The following is an 18722-nucleotide window of genomic DNA, read 5'->3' as shown; positions in this document are numbered from 1 at the left end:
AGTTCCTTGGGGAGCGTTGATGGACAGCAATCTTCAAGTCATGCCACAAATTTTCGATTGGATTTTGGGGTCAGAGCGCTGACTGGGCCACTCAAGGAGATTCACCTTTTTGTTCCTTAGCCACTCCAGTGTAGCTTTGGCTGTGTGCTTTGGGTTAAACTTCTGCCCCAGTTTCAGCTTTCTTGCAGAGGGCAGCAGGTTTTCCTCAAGGACTTCTGTGTACTTTGCTCCATTCACTTTCCTTTCTATCCTGAAAAGTGCCCTAGTCCCTGCCAATGAGAAACTTCCCCATAACATGATGCTGCCACCACCATGCTTCACAGTAGGGGTGGTGTTCTTTGGGTGATGCGCTGTGTTGGGTTTGCACCAAACATAATGCTTTGCATTTAGGCCAAAAAGTTCCATTTTAGTTTCGTCAGACCAGAAAACTTTTTGCCACATGGTTACAGAATCTCCTGAGTGTTTTTTGCACACTTCAAACAAGATTCAAGGTTTGGGCTTTCTTGAGTAATGGCTTCCTTCTTGCCACCCTACCACACAGACCAGATTTGTGGAGTGCTTCAGATATTGTTGTCACATGCACACTTTGACTAATCTTGCCATAAAAAAACTGTAGCTCTTGCAAAGTTGCCATTGGTAGATTCACTGATCAGTCTTCTTCTTGCTCGGTCATCCAGTTTGGAGGGATGTCCTGATCTAGGCAGGGTCTTGGTGATGCCATACACCTTTCACTTCTTAATAATCATCTTGAACATGCTCCAAGGGTTATTCAAGGCCTTTGATTTTTTTTTCTACCCATCCACTGATCTGTGCCTTTCAACAACTTTGTCCCGGAGTTCTTTTGAAAACGCTTTGGTGCTCATGGTTGAGTCTTTGCTTTGAAATGTACTACACAGCAGAGGGAACCCACAGGAACTGCTGAATGTATCCTGAAATCATGTGAATCACTACAATTTAGCACAGGTGGAGGCCACTTAACCTGGTGTGTGATTTTGAAGGTGAGTTATGTATAGATTATTTTGTTTTAACGTGCACAGTATTCAGGTCTGTAGCACTAGTTTTTTTTTTTTTTTTCAACTTTGTAATTGGAGACAGTATTGCAAGTTAAATGTGTCATAGTTTACTATGAGAATGTTCATGTGGAATGGAATGATTAGGTCCCTATTTAAAATTCAAAGCCCAGATCAGGGTCACACAATGGCTGAGCTGGGATTTGAACCATTTACCTACTGGTTTCGAGGCTGTTTTTTAACCACTATACCACACCGCATCCTGATGCTAGATTCTAAACTGGAGAAGGATCATAGGGATGTTTATACAGGTACATATACAGAAAGTAACAGGCTAAAATAATAAAGCATATATCAAAAATGCCAGTAATATCAAACAATCAAAAGATCAAAGGATGACATCTCAGAAATGTTTGAATTAACTGCCTGTCTGGAGGGTAGCTGACATTGGACTGCCATTATGTCTGCTTTATTATTATTATTATTATTATTATTATTATTATTATTATTATTATTATTATTATTATTATTACTTAAATTGCCTATGAGGGGTGCAAAGATTGTAAATCTTCCTTGTCTTGCATTGCTAGAACGATTAGCTGTCTTCAGCACCACAAATGATAATTGTTATTGTTTTTGTCTGGAAGCATAAACATTTATTTAGAAAAAAAAAAAAAAACGCCATAATGATAATTCGTGGTGATATGTAATATACGGGGAGGGAGTAATACACTGTATATGATTTAAAACAATCTGAGCAGTTTTACTGCCTCGTCCCGGTACTTTTGTCTCTGTTCGGCTTTTACCCACTCCCAGATAGAAAGTAATCTGTATTAATTAAGTGGTACATGCAATTTCATTATGTAGGGTATGAGGTTTCACTATATAAGTTTTACTATGGAGTATGCGGTTTTAATTCGAATTATGTTCCTAACGGCGCCTAATACTCAATCCCAACTGTAGCTTTACAGCACCTTTGTTTGGAATTGGCAGAGAGACAGGCAACAGCAGAATTAATGCAAGTCCCTTTTATTAAAACAGTAAACCACCAGCCAGCCGAGTAGTTAAAAACCACCCACGCTCTCACTCACTCAACGTCCCCACCCATGAGCGCCACACAGGCTTTTAGGGTGACACAACAAATAACAACGATGAACATGAATACCCCAAAACCCCGCTGTCCCAGCGTCATTGCGACACTATATATTCCGCACACAAGTTCACCTTCAATGTAGAAACGTTTAATTAATTGTACATGTCCTTAACAGTTAATTTAAAAAACAGATTTTTTTTTTTTTTTTTAGAATCAATGCATGTTTTAAAATGTTAAACATTCAATGTTAATGTTTCTTACAATGCTCACTGTTTTAAACCGTAAAACACTTTACACTTTAAAATTATGGTTAAATTGCACACACATTTACAGATTTTTTTTTTTATAGTGCATTTACAGAACATTAATTTAGAGTGTGCTTGAAAATCAGTGTGGAGTATGTTCCTGCTTTTCTGTTTTTTTTTTTTTTTTAAAGGAAGAGGTGGCTAGATCTTTCTTCAAGGATTATGGAGCCTATGCATTTATTGATTAATGTGGTGTTGCGAAACTTCTAATCGTAAACTAGATAGGTAATTATTTGTCATAGAATGCACCTGGATTTACTTCTGAAAGATTGTCAGACTGGTCGGAATTTATTTGTAATTAAAATAATAATGTTTAGGCCACTTGGTGTTTTTTAATTGGATGATGATTGTGTCTAAGTGGCGGGTAAAATAAACTACGCTTTTACTTCCGATCTGAAACCTCGATGTCATGCATGACAACTTTTATAATGATTCAGAACTTTTCAGTTTGAGATTTGGAAAGTAAATAACTCGGTGTTTAGTACTTATTGAATACTTTCCCCACATTTGCTATTTTGCACTTCAAAACGTTCTTGCTTGTGGCCCTTCATAATTATAGTCTTGACAGTAACACACAAATATCCCTGATTTTAATACGAATTATACTATACTATTATAACTTTAAGATATTAAACGTACCAATGCAAGATAGAGATGAATGTATCTCTCAGGCACATGCAAATGATCTCTGACACTGTTCACATCTGAAACACTAGACAAATTATGAAAAGAGGGTTGTCTTGGTTACAGTGTTTTTTGCAGTATAATACCCGTTGATGCACATCCCCCCTCCGTTGAGCACCAGGTTGAGAAGGAGAGAGGCTAACAACCAGACCTGCTCCACGTCTTGAGAAACATGTCTGCTCTTTTCCTTCTCCTGGAAAACTGAGTAAGTATTAATACCAGTTTAGAACTGTCACCAGTCATGTTGAAACTTTCTGAGAAGTCAAGTGAGCAGACGGGGACCCAAATTCTCCTTGATGCGATGTCAAAGGACAAGATCCATTTGGCGCGTTTCATTTTGGATGCTCTAGACGGGAAAATCGTCAATGACAGGACAGAAAGGGCACAGACCCCGTTAATTCTGTCGGTTTTATTACCTGACCCTCATACGAGGTCTAAATTTATGAAGCTCTTATTGCAGAGAGGCGCAGGGGTGAACTGCCAGGACGAGACGGGGCGCACTGCTTTGAGTTATGCATGTGAAAGTGGACACCTGGAGGCAGTAAAAATGTTAGTTCAAAATAATGCTGACCCAGAGCTGGTAGATGCATGGGGAAATACAGCTCTGATGTATGCGGCAGTGGCAGGACATACACCAGTAGTGCAATTTTTGGTGAGAGCGTTTAAAAGATTAGGAGTTGAGATTGACCGACCAAATCGGTTTGGGAATTCTGCTGTCCAGGTTGCTAACCACCTTGGGTACAGAGGTTGCGTCCTAGCGCTTACAAACAACGGCAGGAAAACACAGCATAATGAAATATATAATCGGCATGTTCTCGGCACATGTCACAATAGCAGTCATGCATTGGATGAAAAGTTTGGGAGAAAGTTTGCAGACGTTTTACAAGAAAAAACAAACTATAGCTATGCGTGCCCGCCTCTAGATAGGAACGAGTCTTTGGGTTTTAGAAATAGGCTACGATCTATGGATTCTATAGATGAAGAAGCAGTGAGGGAAAGCGACAGCTGTCTTCAATCACTGGGGCTCGCTTTTTCTAATGTTCTTACTCCAAAACCTTGTCTGCGATCTTGGAGTGTCAAGTCTGTAAATAATAACCACACACTTTTGGAGAAAACAGATAATGGCCATGGCTATCTACCACCATTAACCCAAATCTCGGATCTTCACAATTCCACCATATATTCACCAAATAAAAACGCCTCCTGCAGCAGTTCTGCGCCACCTTGCATCAGTATTTCTGAGTCAGGCTCTAAGACTTTCCCTAGTCCTCTTGGCATTCTTTTAACACCGATTGTTCACAACAGCGGCTGCAAAGAAGAAACCGACAACGAAAAGCAAAACAAATCACCAATAGACTCCGGAATAAGACGATTTAACGAAAGTTATTACCAAAAAAGATGTAGTTTGCCAACATGTAAGCTGAGCCCTGCGCCTCCTGCTCGGCTACTGTTACCTTTGACTAAAAACAACAGTGCAATGAAAAACGCACAAGCGAACTTCCCAGCATCTTCAAGTACTGCAGCAGCATCTCCAGCTTCTACTACTTGTACAAACTTGGGCAACAAGCTGTTTAGACGATTCACGTTTCCAGAGTTCAAGAAGACTGGCAAAGATCTGCTAGAGGGTGACTGCAGTGATTCTTCGGTCAGAAATCCTGCGTCTAGCACAAGGGGAATGTCAAGATCAGAGACTTTTCCAATGAGCAGAAATCACCCTCAGGTGGGCAGCAAACCCAGCATCGATAGTATCAGCGCAGTGAAGTGCGAATTTGACTTTCAGTTAAAAAAGTTCTCATCTTAATTCATATATAAGCCAAAGGTAATACCAATGTGCACTTTGCTTGGGAAATGGCCGTGCTGTTATAGCTAAATAAATATTTGAAGAAATTGTTTATAAAAAAAAAAATTATAATGATACCCCCCCCCCCCCCAAAAAAAAACAAAAAACAAAAACGATTAATTAGCCAAATGGTTGTACATAATGCATCGTGGCCAATGCTGTGTTTTTTTTACTGTATGATGTTTAGGAAAGCCAAATTATTGTGTATTTAGGTAAAACTAATTGATAGACGTATTCACAAAGCATTTTCCCTAGTGCAAAATTTTCTAAAGTTGTGTGTGTGTGTGTGTGTATATATATATATATATATATATATATATATATATATATATATATATATATATATATATATATATATATATATATGTTGTTAAATAACTGGTGTAAATGCTTTATAAATAATATGGCATTAAACGGTTTGATCAGTGCCTTGACACGTGGTAATTTTTTCCATATTGATGAAAGCAACAGCCGAAACCTTTGACTAATGGACTGTTTGTTTGTTTTTAACAGCAGTGGACGACCAGAGTATACACATTTTAAAATGCAATAACTGCACAAATAATTAAACATCGTATGCAACAGATTTAAACACACATTAGGGTTTATTTGAATTGTTTGAGATTCTTCAGACACACAGAAAAAAATAAATGTTCAATGTAAAGTATGTAAATATTATGATGCTTTTAAAATATGCGTAAGATTTGTTTAATTCTTAAACAATATTTAATGTGTATGATGTAGTTGTGCCTAATTTAATAAATCTATCCTTGTATTATACTGTAAATGCATTACAGCCTTACTTATATTCATACAATACTGATGTGAATGACACAATATTTTGTATATGTAAAATTAATTTAGTTAATTTCCTATCGAACTGTCCTCAGAATTGGCTTAATACTCTGCTCGGGATAATGCAGAACATACGTGTTTGGTTTTATTTCACTACTAATTGCCATTCTTAATACATAATACACGTTATGTGAAATATATATCAACTTTATTGTTTTATTTATATATTTACTATTTTGTTGATCATTAATGTGTTTGTTTCTCAGTCCAGTAAGCTATCTATATATTGCTTGTGTAACTGATTGTTGCAAATCGTATGTCAGTTATTTACATAGACATTTGATTGTGAGCGTGCCCTTTTCCATAAATAAAATAAAAACAAATGTTGTGTTTTCCTGAGTATTTTCATCTTTGCTTGACTACATACGATTCACATGACCAAGTCTGAAAACAAGGCCGTTAATCTTTGTCACTAGGAAATCAATACAGATTTGCTGCTGAATGTCCTGAACTGATGCTAATGGAAAATGAGCCTGCTCCAAAGTGACTTGTCCCAGTTAATCTTAGGTCGATTCTCTGAGCTACCTATAGGATGGTGTTTTGCTTTTTTGAAGTGAACTCTATGTAAAGAATATATATTACAGAAACATGGTCAGTTTTGTTAACCAGTTCATGAAGGTCATAAATGAACATTCTGACCATGTACCCCTTTCTGACCATGTACCACATTCTGACCATGTACCACTTTCTGACCACGTACCACATTCTGACCATGTACCACTTTCTGGTCCTACACCAGTACACATTGGCTGAGATCACAATTTACAATATTTTGTTTATTGCCATACTTATTTTTGACAAATTTGCTCTTGATGTTAGCAGTTTATAATAAATGTGCTTATGTGCTCTTACAAATGTACAAATGTGCCAAATTGACAAAAGGCAGCATTTACTACCATGTTTTATTAAAACACTATTTAACCTTTTCTGAGCTTGGGTATTTAACTACACCAGGTGGGCCTTACCAGACGGTGAAGCTTCTTTGGGTATTGCTTAAATAACCACCTGACTAAAGATTTAAAATGATGATGCATTTACAACCCTTGGTGCTCTGAACCGGGATACACTGTACTTCAAATAACACCACTCACACATAAAGTAATGGGCTTCAAAGTGAGAAGAGTAAAAGGTCACCACTAAGATGAATGTCACATACAGTCGCTGTAAATTATGAAAGATTAATGTGTGATTTATGACATTCTTTATATTGCATTGGTATACAGTATAATGGACAAGTGCTTTAAAAATGTTTTCTCCCAAAAACGCTTTTAAGTCGGAATTAAACATGCTAACGATTAGGCAAATATGCGTACAGACACGCAAGTAAAATGAGAACTACATTATCGTTCAATGCGTGTATTTAATCTTCACGGATCCTAAAAATAACTTTAAAACAACTGTTATAATTCATTGCAATGTAGCTATGCAACGGAATAGCGTACACCTATTATACAGTACAGTAAAAAAAAAAAAAAAAAAAAAAAAAAAGTACAGTATATCTGTCTGGTTGTAGCTTAATGTTTTAAGTGACAACTTGGGGCAGGGTTATTATAGGGGCTCAGCTTTAGCTTTACACGGTTCAGTTCACACATTCTAACACTACATCAGGAACACATCTCGAAATTAAAACCCAGCCATACAGCTGCCGAGTCGTTTCAGAGACAGGCGGTATCACCAACCTGAGCTGCAAGCACAGAGCTTGGAATACAGCTTTTAAAGAATAGCTATTCAGGGATCTTTATCATGGAGCAGGTTGCAATAACTCCCTTTACTACACCGCTTTCTCAAGACAAGGCGTAGTTAGCTAGCAGCATACTATTGGTAATATCAAACAGCTTCAGCTTCAATTTAGTTGGTTTACAAAAAAAATAAATAAATAAATTCTCCATAGCGCTACAGTATATCACTGCCGCTGCAAGTTACAAGTTATCATTACAGATACAATACGTATACTGGAATATGAACTGAACAGACAAACACTGCAGTGCGCGGAGTCCACATTTATCACAGACTTTCGTCTTAGATTGTAACCGTTACACAGGTATTTGAAGTTTGAACTCCCCGGGACAGTATGGACTTCGCCAGATTCAAGCCCATGGACCCCACTCGCGTATTGTTCTGTGTTTTAAGTAAGTATTGCATCACTTAATACAAATAGCTTGTACTTACACAGCACTTCACGTTGCTGTTGTTCTTTACAGTAGATGCCATTGATCTTCAATTATGCCTACCTGAGAGGTTTATTGGAGTGGCTGTATGACGGTATTTCTAAAACATGATTACAACTTTTAACTTCATAAACTAGCATGCTATTTTATGTGATTAAGGGATGTAGTTGTTTTGCACAGGACAAAATATTGATATACAACTATGTCCATATAAATAATGACCGCATTGGTATCAGCGATTAAAGAATATAGTCTATTCATTAACCTGGCTTTATTTTCCACAGATATTTTGGCTCGTATTTTGGCAGAGCAAGAAGTGGAGAACCTGTCAGGTTTATCAACCAGCCCCGACAAAGATATATTTGTGGTTCGAGAGAATGGGACAACGTGTCTAATGGCAGAGTTTGCGGTCAGGATAGTTGTACCGTTTGATGTCTTAGCGCTCAATGGTATAGATGTAAGGAAAATATTTCTTACTTATGTATATGTTAATTTTATAGTTTATGCGCTATATACCACATGTTAAAAGGTTTACAAATCAGAATATTTAGAAGTATGTGAAATCTTACTGCAATATTAGCAACAAATATTAGCAAAGAAAGAAAGCGAAGTAAACAAAGCCGTGCTTCTGTATCTCACGTACTTTAGAAGACAGGAATACTCGGAAAAGACTACCCAAAATGAGTTATTTTGACGGTTGTTGAGGGGGTGTTATGTTCTGTCATAATCGAATCCGAACACACACGTGGGGAGGAGGAGGGGGGTGTTTGTGTGTGCGAGTGTGTGTGTGTGTGTGTGTGTGGGAAGGCGGGGGTGGGGGTGGGGGTATGTGTAAATGTTTAAAATCAATTCTACATTTTTACTATTTATATTTTATTTAGCTCATCACAGAACAAGCCCAAATTACACTTCCGCGTGTGGCTGAAATACAAGGTAAATGTGGTTCTATAGAAGCAGAGCTACGTATTTCATGGATTAATGATGCTTATACATTTCGTCTCTTCTTCATCAAGGTAAGACATGATTGCTTTTTAATTGGCGAGAGCTGAATTGGCGAACCTCCTACATGCTTTAATATAATTTTCTTTTTAATTAATTTAAAACATTAATAGATACAAATATACAGTTGATTACTAACTCAAATGTTAACTTTTTTATTTTTTTATTTTTTTATTTTTTATACAGGAGGCACATAACGTATCTAAGGGTCAAGATATTTTCTGGAAAATCAATAAAATCCAATTCGTTTATGACACTAACGAACCTTCACATTTCATTAACGCCGTTAATCGTAAGTATCTGAAAAGTGCCTTGCAGTATATTTTAATGAACAATGTAAAATCACTGTACAAGCCTACACAAAACCTTATTATATAGATTAAGCGACAAATATGTAAGGACATTTTTTTATAAGTCTTACTGAAGTTTACTATAGTCGATACTCACAATTTTACAGTAAGAATACTGAAAAACGAGAGAGTGGTGTCTGATGCCATTGCATTTTTAAATGAATCCTACAACCCTCAGATTCTAAAGTATTTGGTATTTCTTTTGTGAAGCTATGCGCCTTTTTATATGCAGTATCGGTACTAATCAAACTGTAAAGAAGGCTACGTGCGATTTGTTTTAATAATATGGATGTTCAAAGGTAGTTTTGCAACTCCATTAGCAATATACGATATATTATAAAGCATACACGCCTTTTAATCAAAAGGACCAATCACTATCTATTTGTTAAATATTGATTTCATTTTTTTTCTTCAAATGTTCTTAAATGATTATTCAATTAATTGTGTTTGCTGTGTATATTGCTTTCCTTTTTCTATAATGAGGTCTACTTCCTTGTTGGTTTCTCATAAGAACATTTCGCCATGGTACATGTACTATAGTACATGCTGTACCATGATGCTGTACCATGGTATTTTCGACATGCTGTATTATACTGTGGTGCTGTACCATGGTACTGATGCTGTATTGTTCTGTGGTGCTGTACCATGGTACAGATGCTGTATTGTACTGTGGTGCTGTACCATGGTACTGATGCTGTATTATACTGTGGTGCTGTACCATAGTACAGATGCTGTAAGGTACTGTGGTGCTGTACCATGGTACTGATGCTGTATTATACTGTGGTGCTGTACCATTGTACTGGTGAATCTGTGTACTGTGGTGCTCCACCATGGTACTGATGTTGTTTTGTACTATGGTGCAGTGTAGCCTTGCAGTTTACTTTTACACTGATTTAGTCTTTTACTGTAGTACCTTACCATTGCATGGTGCATAATCTGCATTATAGTAGTGGTGCAGTAGTACAATGCAGTACTGTAGAAAAGACTGCTTATTATTATAGCAGTAACAAAATATATTTGCATGCATGTCCAGAGATCATTTTTCAAACAAACTGATTGATTCTACACTGATATATTTGGTACAATAAATTTTGTCATACTGAATCAACAATTATCATTATACAATTATACCAATGTGAACAGTACTATAAATTATACAAAAAACATCAATTTCCCATGGTGAATTTATCATGGTATTTTCACACTTTTACCATGGTTTTACTTTATATTTGCTATGGTTTCCTTATTGTTTTAGCATACCTTAACTGAGCTTCACTGCACTAGCTGTTTCAAAGAAATCTAAAGAAAGTAATTCAAATTCCATAAATGTTGAACTGTTGCTTATACGGTAAAACTAAGAGTTTTAATAATTCATAAACGTTCTATATTTTCTCTGTTCAGCCTCTGTTAAAGAAGATAGATCAAGTCTAAACTTTTTTTTTTGTATTTACTGGTTAATATCTCTTCTTGTATAACCTCTGAATTGAAGCTGTATGGAGTTGTCGTGTTTGTATCCATATTACCTTGGGAAGCCATTCATCAAATTAAAGATACTCTACAGCCCAAAAATTACTTGCTTATTTGTATTAATATATCTGGTTTATCAATTGAATTATTAATCTCCTTTTGAGTTGAAGTGCATAAGATTATGCAAAATCTGAAATAAACATAAATAAGTGTGGCCTAAGAAATATATATCATAGATTAATGTTGTGGTCTTTATATTACTATATATATATATATATATATATATATATATATATATATATATATACATATATATATGCAGCATTGAAAACCTACATTGTACCACAACCTACCTACATTGTACCACAGTACTCCACACTGTACCATGCCAAATCTCGGAAATGTACCATGTTTACCATGGTATACATGCTATCGAAACATGTACCATGGTATAACATGGTTTATTATGATTTTCTGTAGTACGTTCTACAATATACCATGGTAAACTTTCATATGGGCTAATGCGCCCTTACAGTGGATTTCATTGCTGCAGTATGGCCTATTGAACAATGTACCAAACTGTATGGCCTATAGTGCAGTTATTTGCCAGTGTGTTCTTTCTCACTTGAATAATTTTATTATGAAAATCACTGACAATTACACATATTGCAAAATTTACACATCCTCCACCTGACCAAAGGTGTATCTGCAATTTATTATTTTCTATCAGTTATATCTTTAATATTATGTAATATCATCACAAATCACAATACAGAATTGTTCCCACAGCAACTGTGAACAGTGTTCAAACATATGCTGATATTTAGAATGGCCACAAATTGTTATCAAAATGCTACAGTATATTCTAGCTGTTATACAACTAGTTATATAAACGGTGGCTGGTGTTAAATTCGGTGTACTGAAATATATAAACCTTTTTTTTGCAGACCTTACTGCGCTAGATATTGTGTGTCTTTAGTGATGTGAACAAGGGAAGAATAAATCACTCCTGGTGGAATATAGTGGGACTGGATCTTTTGTGATTCAAAAATGTTATTATTCTTAAGGGCTTTTTTTATTAGTCATTAGTTATTAGTTTTTATTGATCTTGCAAAATAAGTGTTTTGGAAGAACCACAGTTAAATATTAGTGCCGTTTCTTTGTCAACGAATGTCACCAAAATGAGTTGCATATACAGTATAGTTTGACATAAAACTGAATAGATCCATTAGTATAAAACACTCATGTGAATGAAATTATCTGTGCCTCTATCTAAATCAATTCTAGTCATACAGTACATATGACTATATACTTACAGTATAGGATTATATTTTCATTTAAAACAGCGTTTACGTATAAATAGTTATCCATATGGGAGATCACAAGGCTTTATAATATGATCAATTGAACTTTGATCAAATTAATGTAAGCTTATTTTGTTTTGTGTTGCTATATGAATGACACTGAATTTAAGGTCTTGGTAACTATGTAGTTTGCTACTGGTTCATAGATTGTACATTTATTTTTCTCTCAAGCTGGAAAACACACTGCCAATTCACACCATCTGTCGGCCCTTGTGACCCCTGGTGGCAGGTCCTACGAGTGCAAGGCTCAGCAGACACTTTCCTTGATTTCCAGTGACCACCACAAAGGTGTGACCATCTCAATGTCCGAGGTGAGGATCCAGCCCTTTGACATCAAGAGCGACTTTATGTTCAGTGAAGGTAAGCAAAAAAAATTGTTAAAACTATACAACACAACACAGAAGGGGTTTTATCTTCCATTTATATGTTGAGAGGGAGAGAGAGAGAGAGAGAGAGTGTGTGTGTGTGTGTGTGTGTGTGTGTGTGTGTGTGTGTTTATAACCAACCAGACATAAATAAAAGGCTAAATTTTATCAGTAACTGTATTGCTTCAGTGTAGTTTTGTTGCCTCACAAATATTTTAGTTCAAATTAAAGCCATTCATATTTCATAACCATAATGATTTATCAGCCAATACAGTGATTGGTAATATCACAATAATCCAGATTTCTTCAATCTCTCCAAACAAATGTCTGAATTGATTTGTAATACAATAAGTTAGATCAGCTTCTAGATTGGTTGAGAAATTGCACATAGATAACAATATTTTCCACAAGAACTGGACTAAAGAGCTGGTTCCAACATGAATATGATTTCACTATAAAACATATTAATTGTTTTGTTCTGTATCAGTACCTAGCTACCTCTTTTTCTATCCAATGTGTCAAACTTTTTAATGAAATTCCGCAAACTGTGATGCCAAACTCAACACATTGTATGTATGTAGGGCTTTAGAGATTAGGGTGTTGTCACTGAATCTAGGAAAAGGATCCCTCATGTTAAAAGTCACACACAGGATTTAAAGTAACCAATATTTGGAAATAATACAAACTTGGAGCCTTTTTAAGATAGTTTTTTTTTTTTTAATTATTATTTCGGTCTAGAAAATGGTTCTCTTATTTCCGGGTGTAAAATTGGCTGATATCAAAAAATCTAACAGCTTTGGAAAAGGGGGACTATTCTGAGGCATACACCAATCTATGAAATAAACATGTTCTACATTATTAGATAGTACAGTAAGGATACTTTCTTTAGCTTTTGACTTCTCAACTAATAACACAGAAATAATGTCTTCTTCCTCTAGTATTTTAATATCCAATTTAATTAGAATAGGTCAGTTTGCTTTTTTAATCTTAACTTTCTTAATTTGTTCTCTTTTGTGTATAAACCCAAACCTCTGAGAATAATTAAACAGTCTAGTTATCTCTTAATATGACATAATTTACCCCCCCCCCCCCACACACACACACACACATACTTATCAGCATTCCCCATACATTATATAAAGATACTAGAAACAACCACATCAGGGGAGTGTGTATCTACTAAGTTATAAAGAGCATCCAGTTCAACCTGGGCTATCTATTCTTAATATCACTGTGATGCTTTTGCATGGACAGGATTATGTTTAAATCCCTACTCGTTTTGAGTACCAGGGCTTTGTTGCATTGCACGTAAAAATGCAATACAATCAGTAGGATAGTCTGCAGTGAGTCAACACTGGGGCACTCAACACATTTCCATGTCTGAACAGTGCTCTAAAGCACACTTTTAGCCATCATTGATATACTATATGTTCTTGCTTTTCTTTATAAAGGCACAAAGGTCGATGTTGTGCATGTGTTTTATTTATGTATTTTTTGCTGAACACTGGGTGCTTTTTGCTTATGTATTTACCATGAAAAGACTTGAACTATGGCATCCATGAGTGTCTTGAGATAGCAAAAGGCATGCAAATAAACAATGAAACCACTGATATGATGATGTTAACTTGAATTATGTCATTGAAAAGAGGATATTACTTGTAAATTCATGGCAAATTGTATGAATTGAATGAGGCTGAATGGCTGAAGAACCAAGAAATATTTAACTCCATTCATTCATGTAAATGAAAATGAAAAAATGAAACCATCAGGGCTTGAAAATTTACTTGACCTTATGTGAATATTGTATCCTCATTTGCTTTGCATCACAGTGTGATCCACCCTGTCATTCTGCTGTTTGATATTGCAGGTGTAGCACTCACAGACACTCACACACACACATTTTATATATATATATATATATATAGAGAGAGAGAGAGAGAGAGAGAGAGAGAGAGAGAGAGAGTAGAATTTTACTACTGTAAAGGTAAATATTATATATGTATAGTATAAGCTTAATAAGCAAGATAAATTGCAAAATGACAATGCACATTTGCAATGGAAATGTCACCTATAAGCTCCCCTGCTCAATGCAAGGAAGGTTATTTTTGCAGCTCTGTTACGTATACAGATTGTTAAATTGTGCATGGCTTTACTATAGATTGGACATTCACATTGTATTTTAAGTTACTTAATTACTGTGTGTCCAAAATAAACGCTTAGTAAAGAAAAGCCTGTAACACTTTAGTTTAGGGATCCAATATAAGGGCTTATAAACAATCTATAAACATGTTATTTATGACGCTATTAACAATTATAGAATATAATTAGAAAATAATAAGAGTATTATTACACACTTGTGTCATTGTTTTTTGCGCTGTTGTTTAAAATCACTTATAAGGTATTTGAAACTTGGTTGCTTTTTTGCAAAGGAGAATCTGCCCCTAACCAAAACGTCATCAGCAAGCACGTAAAAACTCTGTGTATTATTTTTTCATGTCACTTTTTTTTTTGTTTCAGCTGTTCAGTCAAGTACTTGGAAGCCGAAATGGCAGTTGTCTGCTTAGAGCAGTGGTTGGCAATTCCAGTCCTGGAGGGCCGGTGTCCCTCCTGGCTTTTGTTCCAACTGTGCTGTAAATTGCTTAATTAGACAAATAATTGGTAATAATTAGTCCAATTAAGTAATTTAGGGCAAAGGTGGAACAAAAGCCAGGAGGGACACTGGCCCTCCAGGACAGGAATTGCCCATCCGTGGCTTAGAGTCTGGAGGAAGGGCTGACTCAGCCATGGATTCCCCCTAAAAAATAAAAATAAAAAATATGTGAGTAGGGATTTTTTCCTTACCTGAGTACTGAGTGGTTCGTATTTAGTTGCAGGGTGAAATCTTGCTCTGGGGTACGGGCCGTGTCTCAGCTGCTGATTTTCATTAAATTCAATATTTGGGGATTAGGTGGCAGGGTGCCTCTCTGGAGCAGGTTAATTATTTATTATTATTCATTCATGGTTTGGTGGCCTCATCTTTTCGGAGGGAGGTGGCCACAGCCACTTCCTATCTGCTGCACTGGGATGCATGTTTTTCCAGCCGGCCTCGTGTAGGTAGCCGTCGGGCACCTCTTTCACTCTGACCCTGAGTGCCCTCCACAGTCATCGGGCCCTGAGCGCCCTCACCATTCATAAATCATCTGCAATTGCATCATCATTCATTCATTGCTATTCATTCCTTGCAGATTCTGCGTGCTGAAATAGTCTGTCTTTTCAGGTCTGTTTGTCTTTCTATGCCCATGTGTCTGTCTAGCTGTCTTTATATGTCTATCTCACCAATTGTATGGGGTTGCTTTGTTTTTGCAGTACAGTTATTATACACTTTTGCCATTGTTTTGTTTTTGCTATTGTTTGTAATCACTTATAACGGATCCCTAAACTAAAGTGTTAGCAAAGTCTTCATCATGCATTCATTGTCTTTATTAAATGTATTAAAATCGTTTCAGAGCATCAAAATGACTTGTCTTATCAATTAGAAGTTTTTTGCACATGAATAGATTAGTTTCATTAACTGCTGAGTACTTGAGGACTGACTTCTTTTCTTCACCCTATTCAACTCAATCAAGAGGGTTTCCATACTTATGGTCACCACTGTGTTTACAGTCCTTTATGTCTTTATTTGCCTTGTCTGTCTAAATTACCAAAGGCAATCAGAGACAATAAATACTTTTTACGAAGCACTTTACTTTTGCTCTCTTTAAAAAAAAAAAAAAACTCTGTCTTTTTTAACTTGAAATGTACCATACTTATAATCTGATGTTTTCTGTCACAATTTGAATGATATGTATATTTATTTATTATTTTGATCTCCTCAGCCTATAAATGTATAACTGACCAGAGGGAACAGCTAGAAGAAATGCTGCCACTAATTTTGGGCATCATCTTGGCACTCATCATTGTAATTACTCTTGCTGTGTATCACATCCATCAGAAGATGACTGCAAACCAAGTGCAGCTTCCTAGAGACAGAAGTCAGTATAAGAACATGTGATGACTTTTACCACCTATCATCTGTTACAGTTTCTGAACGATGAGTTTTATCTTCATAAATACATTATATTTATTAAAGTTGTGTTTTACAGGTTTTCAATGAGGATGTTGCTGTGAGTTTTTCTTTTTCATATTGTTGAAAACCATTAGTAAATATTAATAGGTCAAACATACTGGCTAGCTATTATTTAATTATTTAATAGGTAGTAACAAACTGTAAAATAATCCATTGTAAATGCACGAAGCACATTTTTAATGCTGTACTTTGAAAGGGAGGCACAGAAAGTACAGGAGTACAGTGCTACTGTATGATTTTGTTTCCAATGACTTACTGTACATCATCAATCAACACATTTGAATGTATAAAATGTAAGATGTGTAAATAAGATTATCAAAGCTATCAAACTGTAACAGAAATAATTGATTAACAGTACATAGCTGGGGTAGTGGAACATATTTCATCATAGTAGTAGTTTGATCATTTATTGCATTACAAAAGTATTCATGTCATGATTTGCATTATTTGCAACATACACTTTAATTAGATGGCATTGAAATTAAATGTGTAAAGTTATAGTTAAAGAAATAAATTATGCAACCATATGATGTGTACTGTATATTTTATGTTAATGAAACACTTGTCTTTTCTGTGAAAATGCTTTTGCGAGTAATCATTTATAAATATCACATCTGAAAAGGAATACAGCAGTTTGCTTAAGGGTTCCCTTATATTTTATGTGGAATTGTGTTCAATTTTATGTAAGTTTTTAACTTCAGTTCCAGAAGAAGGACCCCCCCCCCCCCCCAGGCCACTCACATTATATCACCTTTAAGTAAATCGTAAAAAAATATCAGTGGACCTGTTAATTAACCCCTCTTTTCATTTTATTGATTCACATCCGTCACTTGCCCCCACCTGTCCTAATTATCATCTTTTTTTTCAATTACCCAGTGATTTACCTCAAGGGTTCTATCACCTCGTTAAAATGGCCAGGCAATAGACCTTCAAGCCAAGTGCATTTGAGGTCAAATGTATCATCTTGTACACTACTCCATAACGATCAAATAAATACAATTAATTACGAATTCATTTAATGTAATGTGTAACATGACAGATATGTCAGGATCTATTTCTGTATCTAAAATGTGTCAGGGTGTAACATCACTGCCCTTAAACACATAACCTAAATCTTTGACTCTCCCTATTTTATTGTAAATAGAGTCCATGAAGTAGCAGTACATGCTACTTTGGGATTTGTACAGCGTTTATTTGTACTGATTAGTTTTTTATTTGTCTACATTAGGATGGTTTCAGAAACAATAATTCAGTTGAAAGACGAGGAGGAGAGATGTGAGGCAAAGCCTTTGAAGAATGAGGGAGTGGGCTGTGGGAAATGTATAAATTATTTTGAAAGAGACTTGAAAATATTGGAAATGTGGAAGGCTATGTACATTATGTAGTTTAAGAATCATTTAAAGAAATGACCAAAACTGGATCCAATTTTTTTTTTTTATTTAGAGTAATTTGTGTTTGAGGTACAAGATGACTTACATGAAAATTTAAAATATATATATATATATGTGGTCTCATTAGGACATGTACAGATCTCTCTCTCTCTCTCTCTCTCTCTCTCTCTCTCTCTCTCTCTCTCTCTCTCTCTCTCTCTCTCTCTCTCTCTCTCTCTCTCATGATCCTGAGAATGTATCTTGTGATCTGAGCGTGATCCTGAGAATCTATGTTATGATCTCAGCATAACGATTTAAAATGTTGAGATCCTGATATTTTTTTCTGTCCTTAATGAGCCACCATAAATCTATAACTCTTGAAGCCTGGGAACATGACTACTCTTTCAATGTCAAAGCAGCCTCCACCCCCCCCCCCTTCTTTCCCCTTACTGAAAAAAAGTGTTAACATGCAACCAGCTGTACAGTATGTAAAACTGCTGCAAGCTTCTGTGAACCATGAAAGTCAACTTAGCCCAAGGTTGTTAGAGCTGGGTTTTGGAATTGCTTTGCAAGCTTTTAGCATCATTATTTAACACTCTTTGTTTATATCTGCAATATTATATTAGGTTGATAGTATGATGTCAAAAAAGCAACTTGGCACAGCAGAGGTTACTGGAAAGGGCTTCATATGCCTGCAGTACAAGGCAGCCAAAAAAAGGCTGTTCCTACCAATGGTCGGTTTTGTAC

At 35.8% G+C, this 18722-nt stretch overlaps 1 protein-coding gene across 1 annotated transcript; it reads left to right on the top strand.

Moving 5' to 3' along the window:
• Positions 1-7387: 7387 nt before the first annotated feature.
• On the top strand, positions 7388-17588 carry LOC121315287 (lysosome-associated membrane glycoprotein 5-like). The gene is made up of 6 exons (XM_041249327.1): positions 7388-7916; positions 8240-8412; positions 8837-8968; positions 9141-9246; positions 12307-12495; positions 16355-17588. Exons 1-6 carry the CDS (start codon positions 7859-7861, stop codon positions 16528-16530), a joined length of 834 nt encoding a protein of 277 aa, XP_041105261.1. The 5' UTR covers positions 7388-7858; the 3' UTR covers positions 16531-17588.
• The last annotated feature ends 1134 nt before the right edge of the window (positions 17589-18722 follow it).

The sequence above is a fragment of the Polyodon spathula genome, chromosome 5, assembly GCF_017654505.1.
Source record: "Polyodon spathula isolate WHYD16114869_AA chromosome 5, ASM1765450v1, whole genome shotgun sequence".
Taxonomy (NCBI): Eukaryota; Metazoa; Chordata; class Actinopteri; order Acipenseriformes; family Polyodontidae; genus Polyodon; species Polyodon spathula.
This window is presented reverse-complemented; position numbering and strand designations above follow the sequence as displayed.

What these genes read in the sequence shown, in the direction of transcription:
- LOC121315287 (XM_041249327.1), top strand. Translation starts at nt 7,859, where the DNA reads ATGGACTTCGCCAGATTCAAGCCCATGGACCCCACTCGCGTATTGTTC. An exon ending in TTCGTCTCTTCTTCATCAAG is followed by an intron (nt 8,969 to 9,140) that starts GTAAGACATGAT and finishes TTTTTTATACAG; the next exon opens with GAGGCACATAACGTATCTAA. An exon ending in CGACTTTATGTTCAGTGAAG is followed by an intron (nt 12,496 to 16,354) that starts GTAAGCAAAAAA and finishes TGATCTCCTCAG; the next exon opens with CCTATAAATGTATAACTGAC.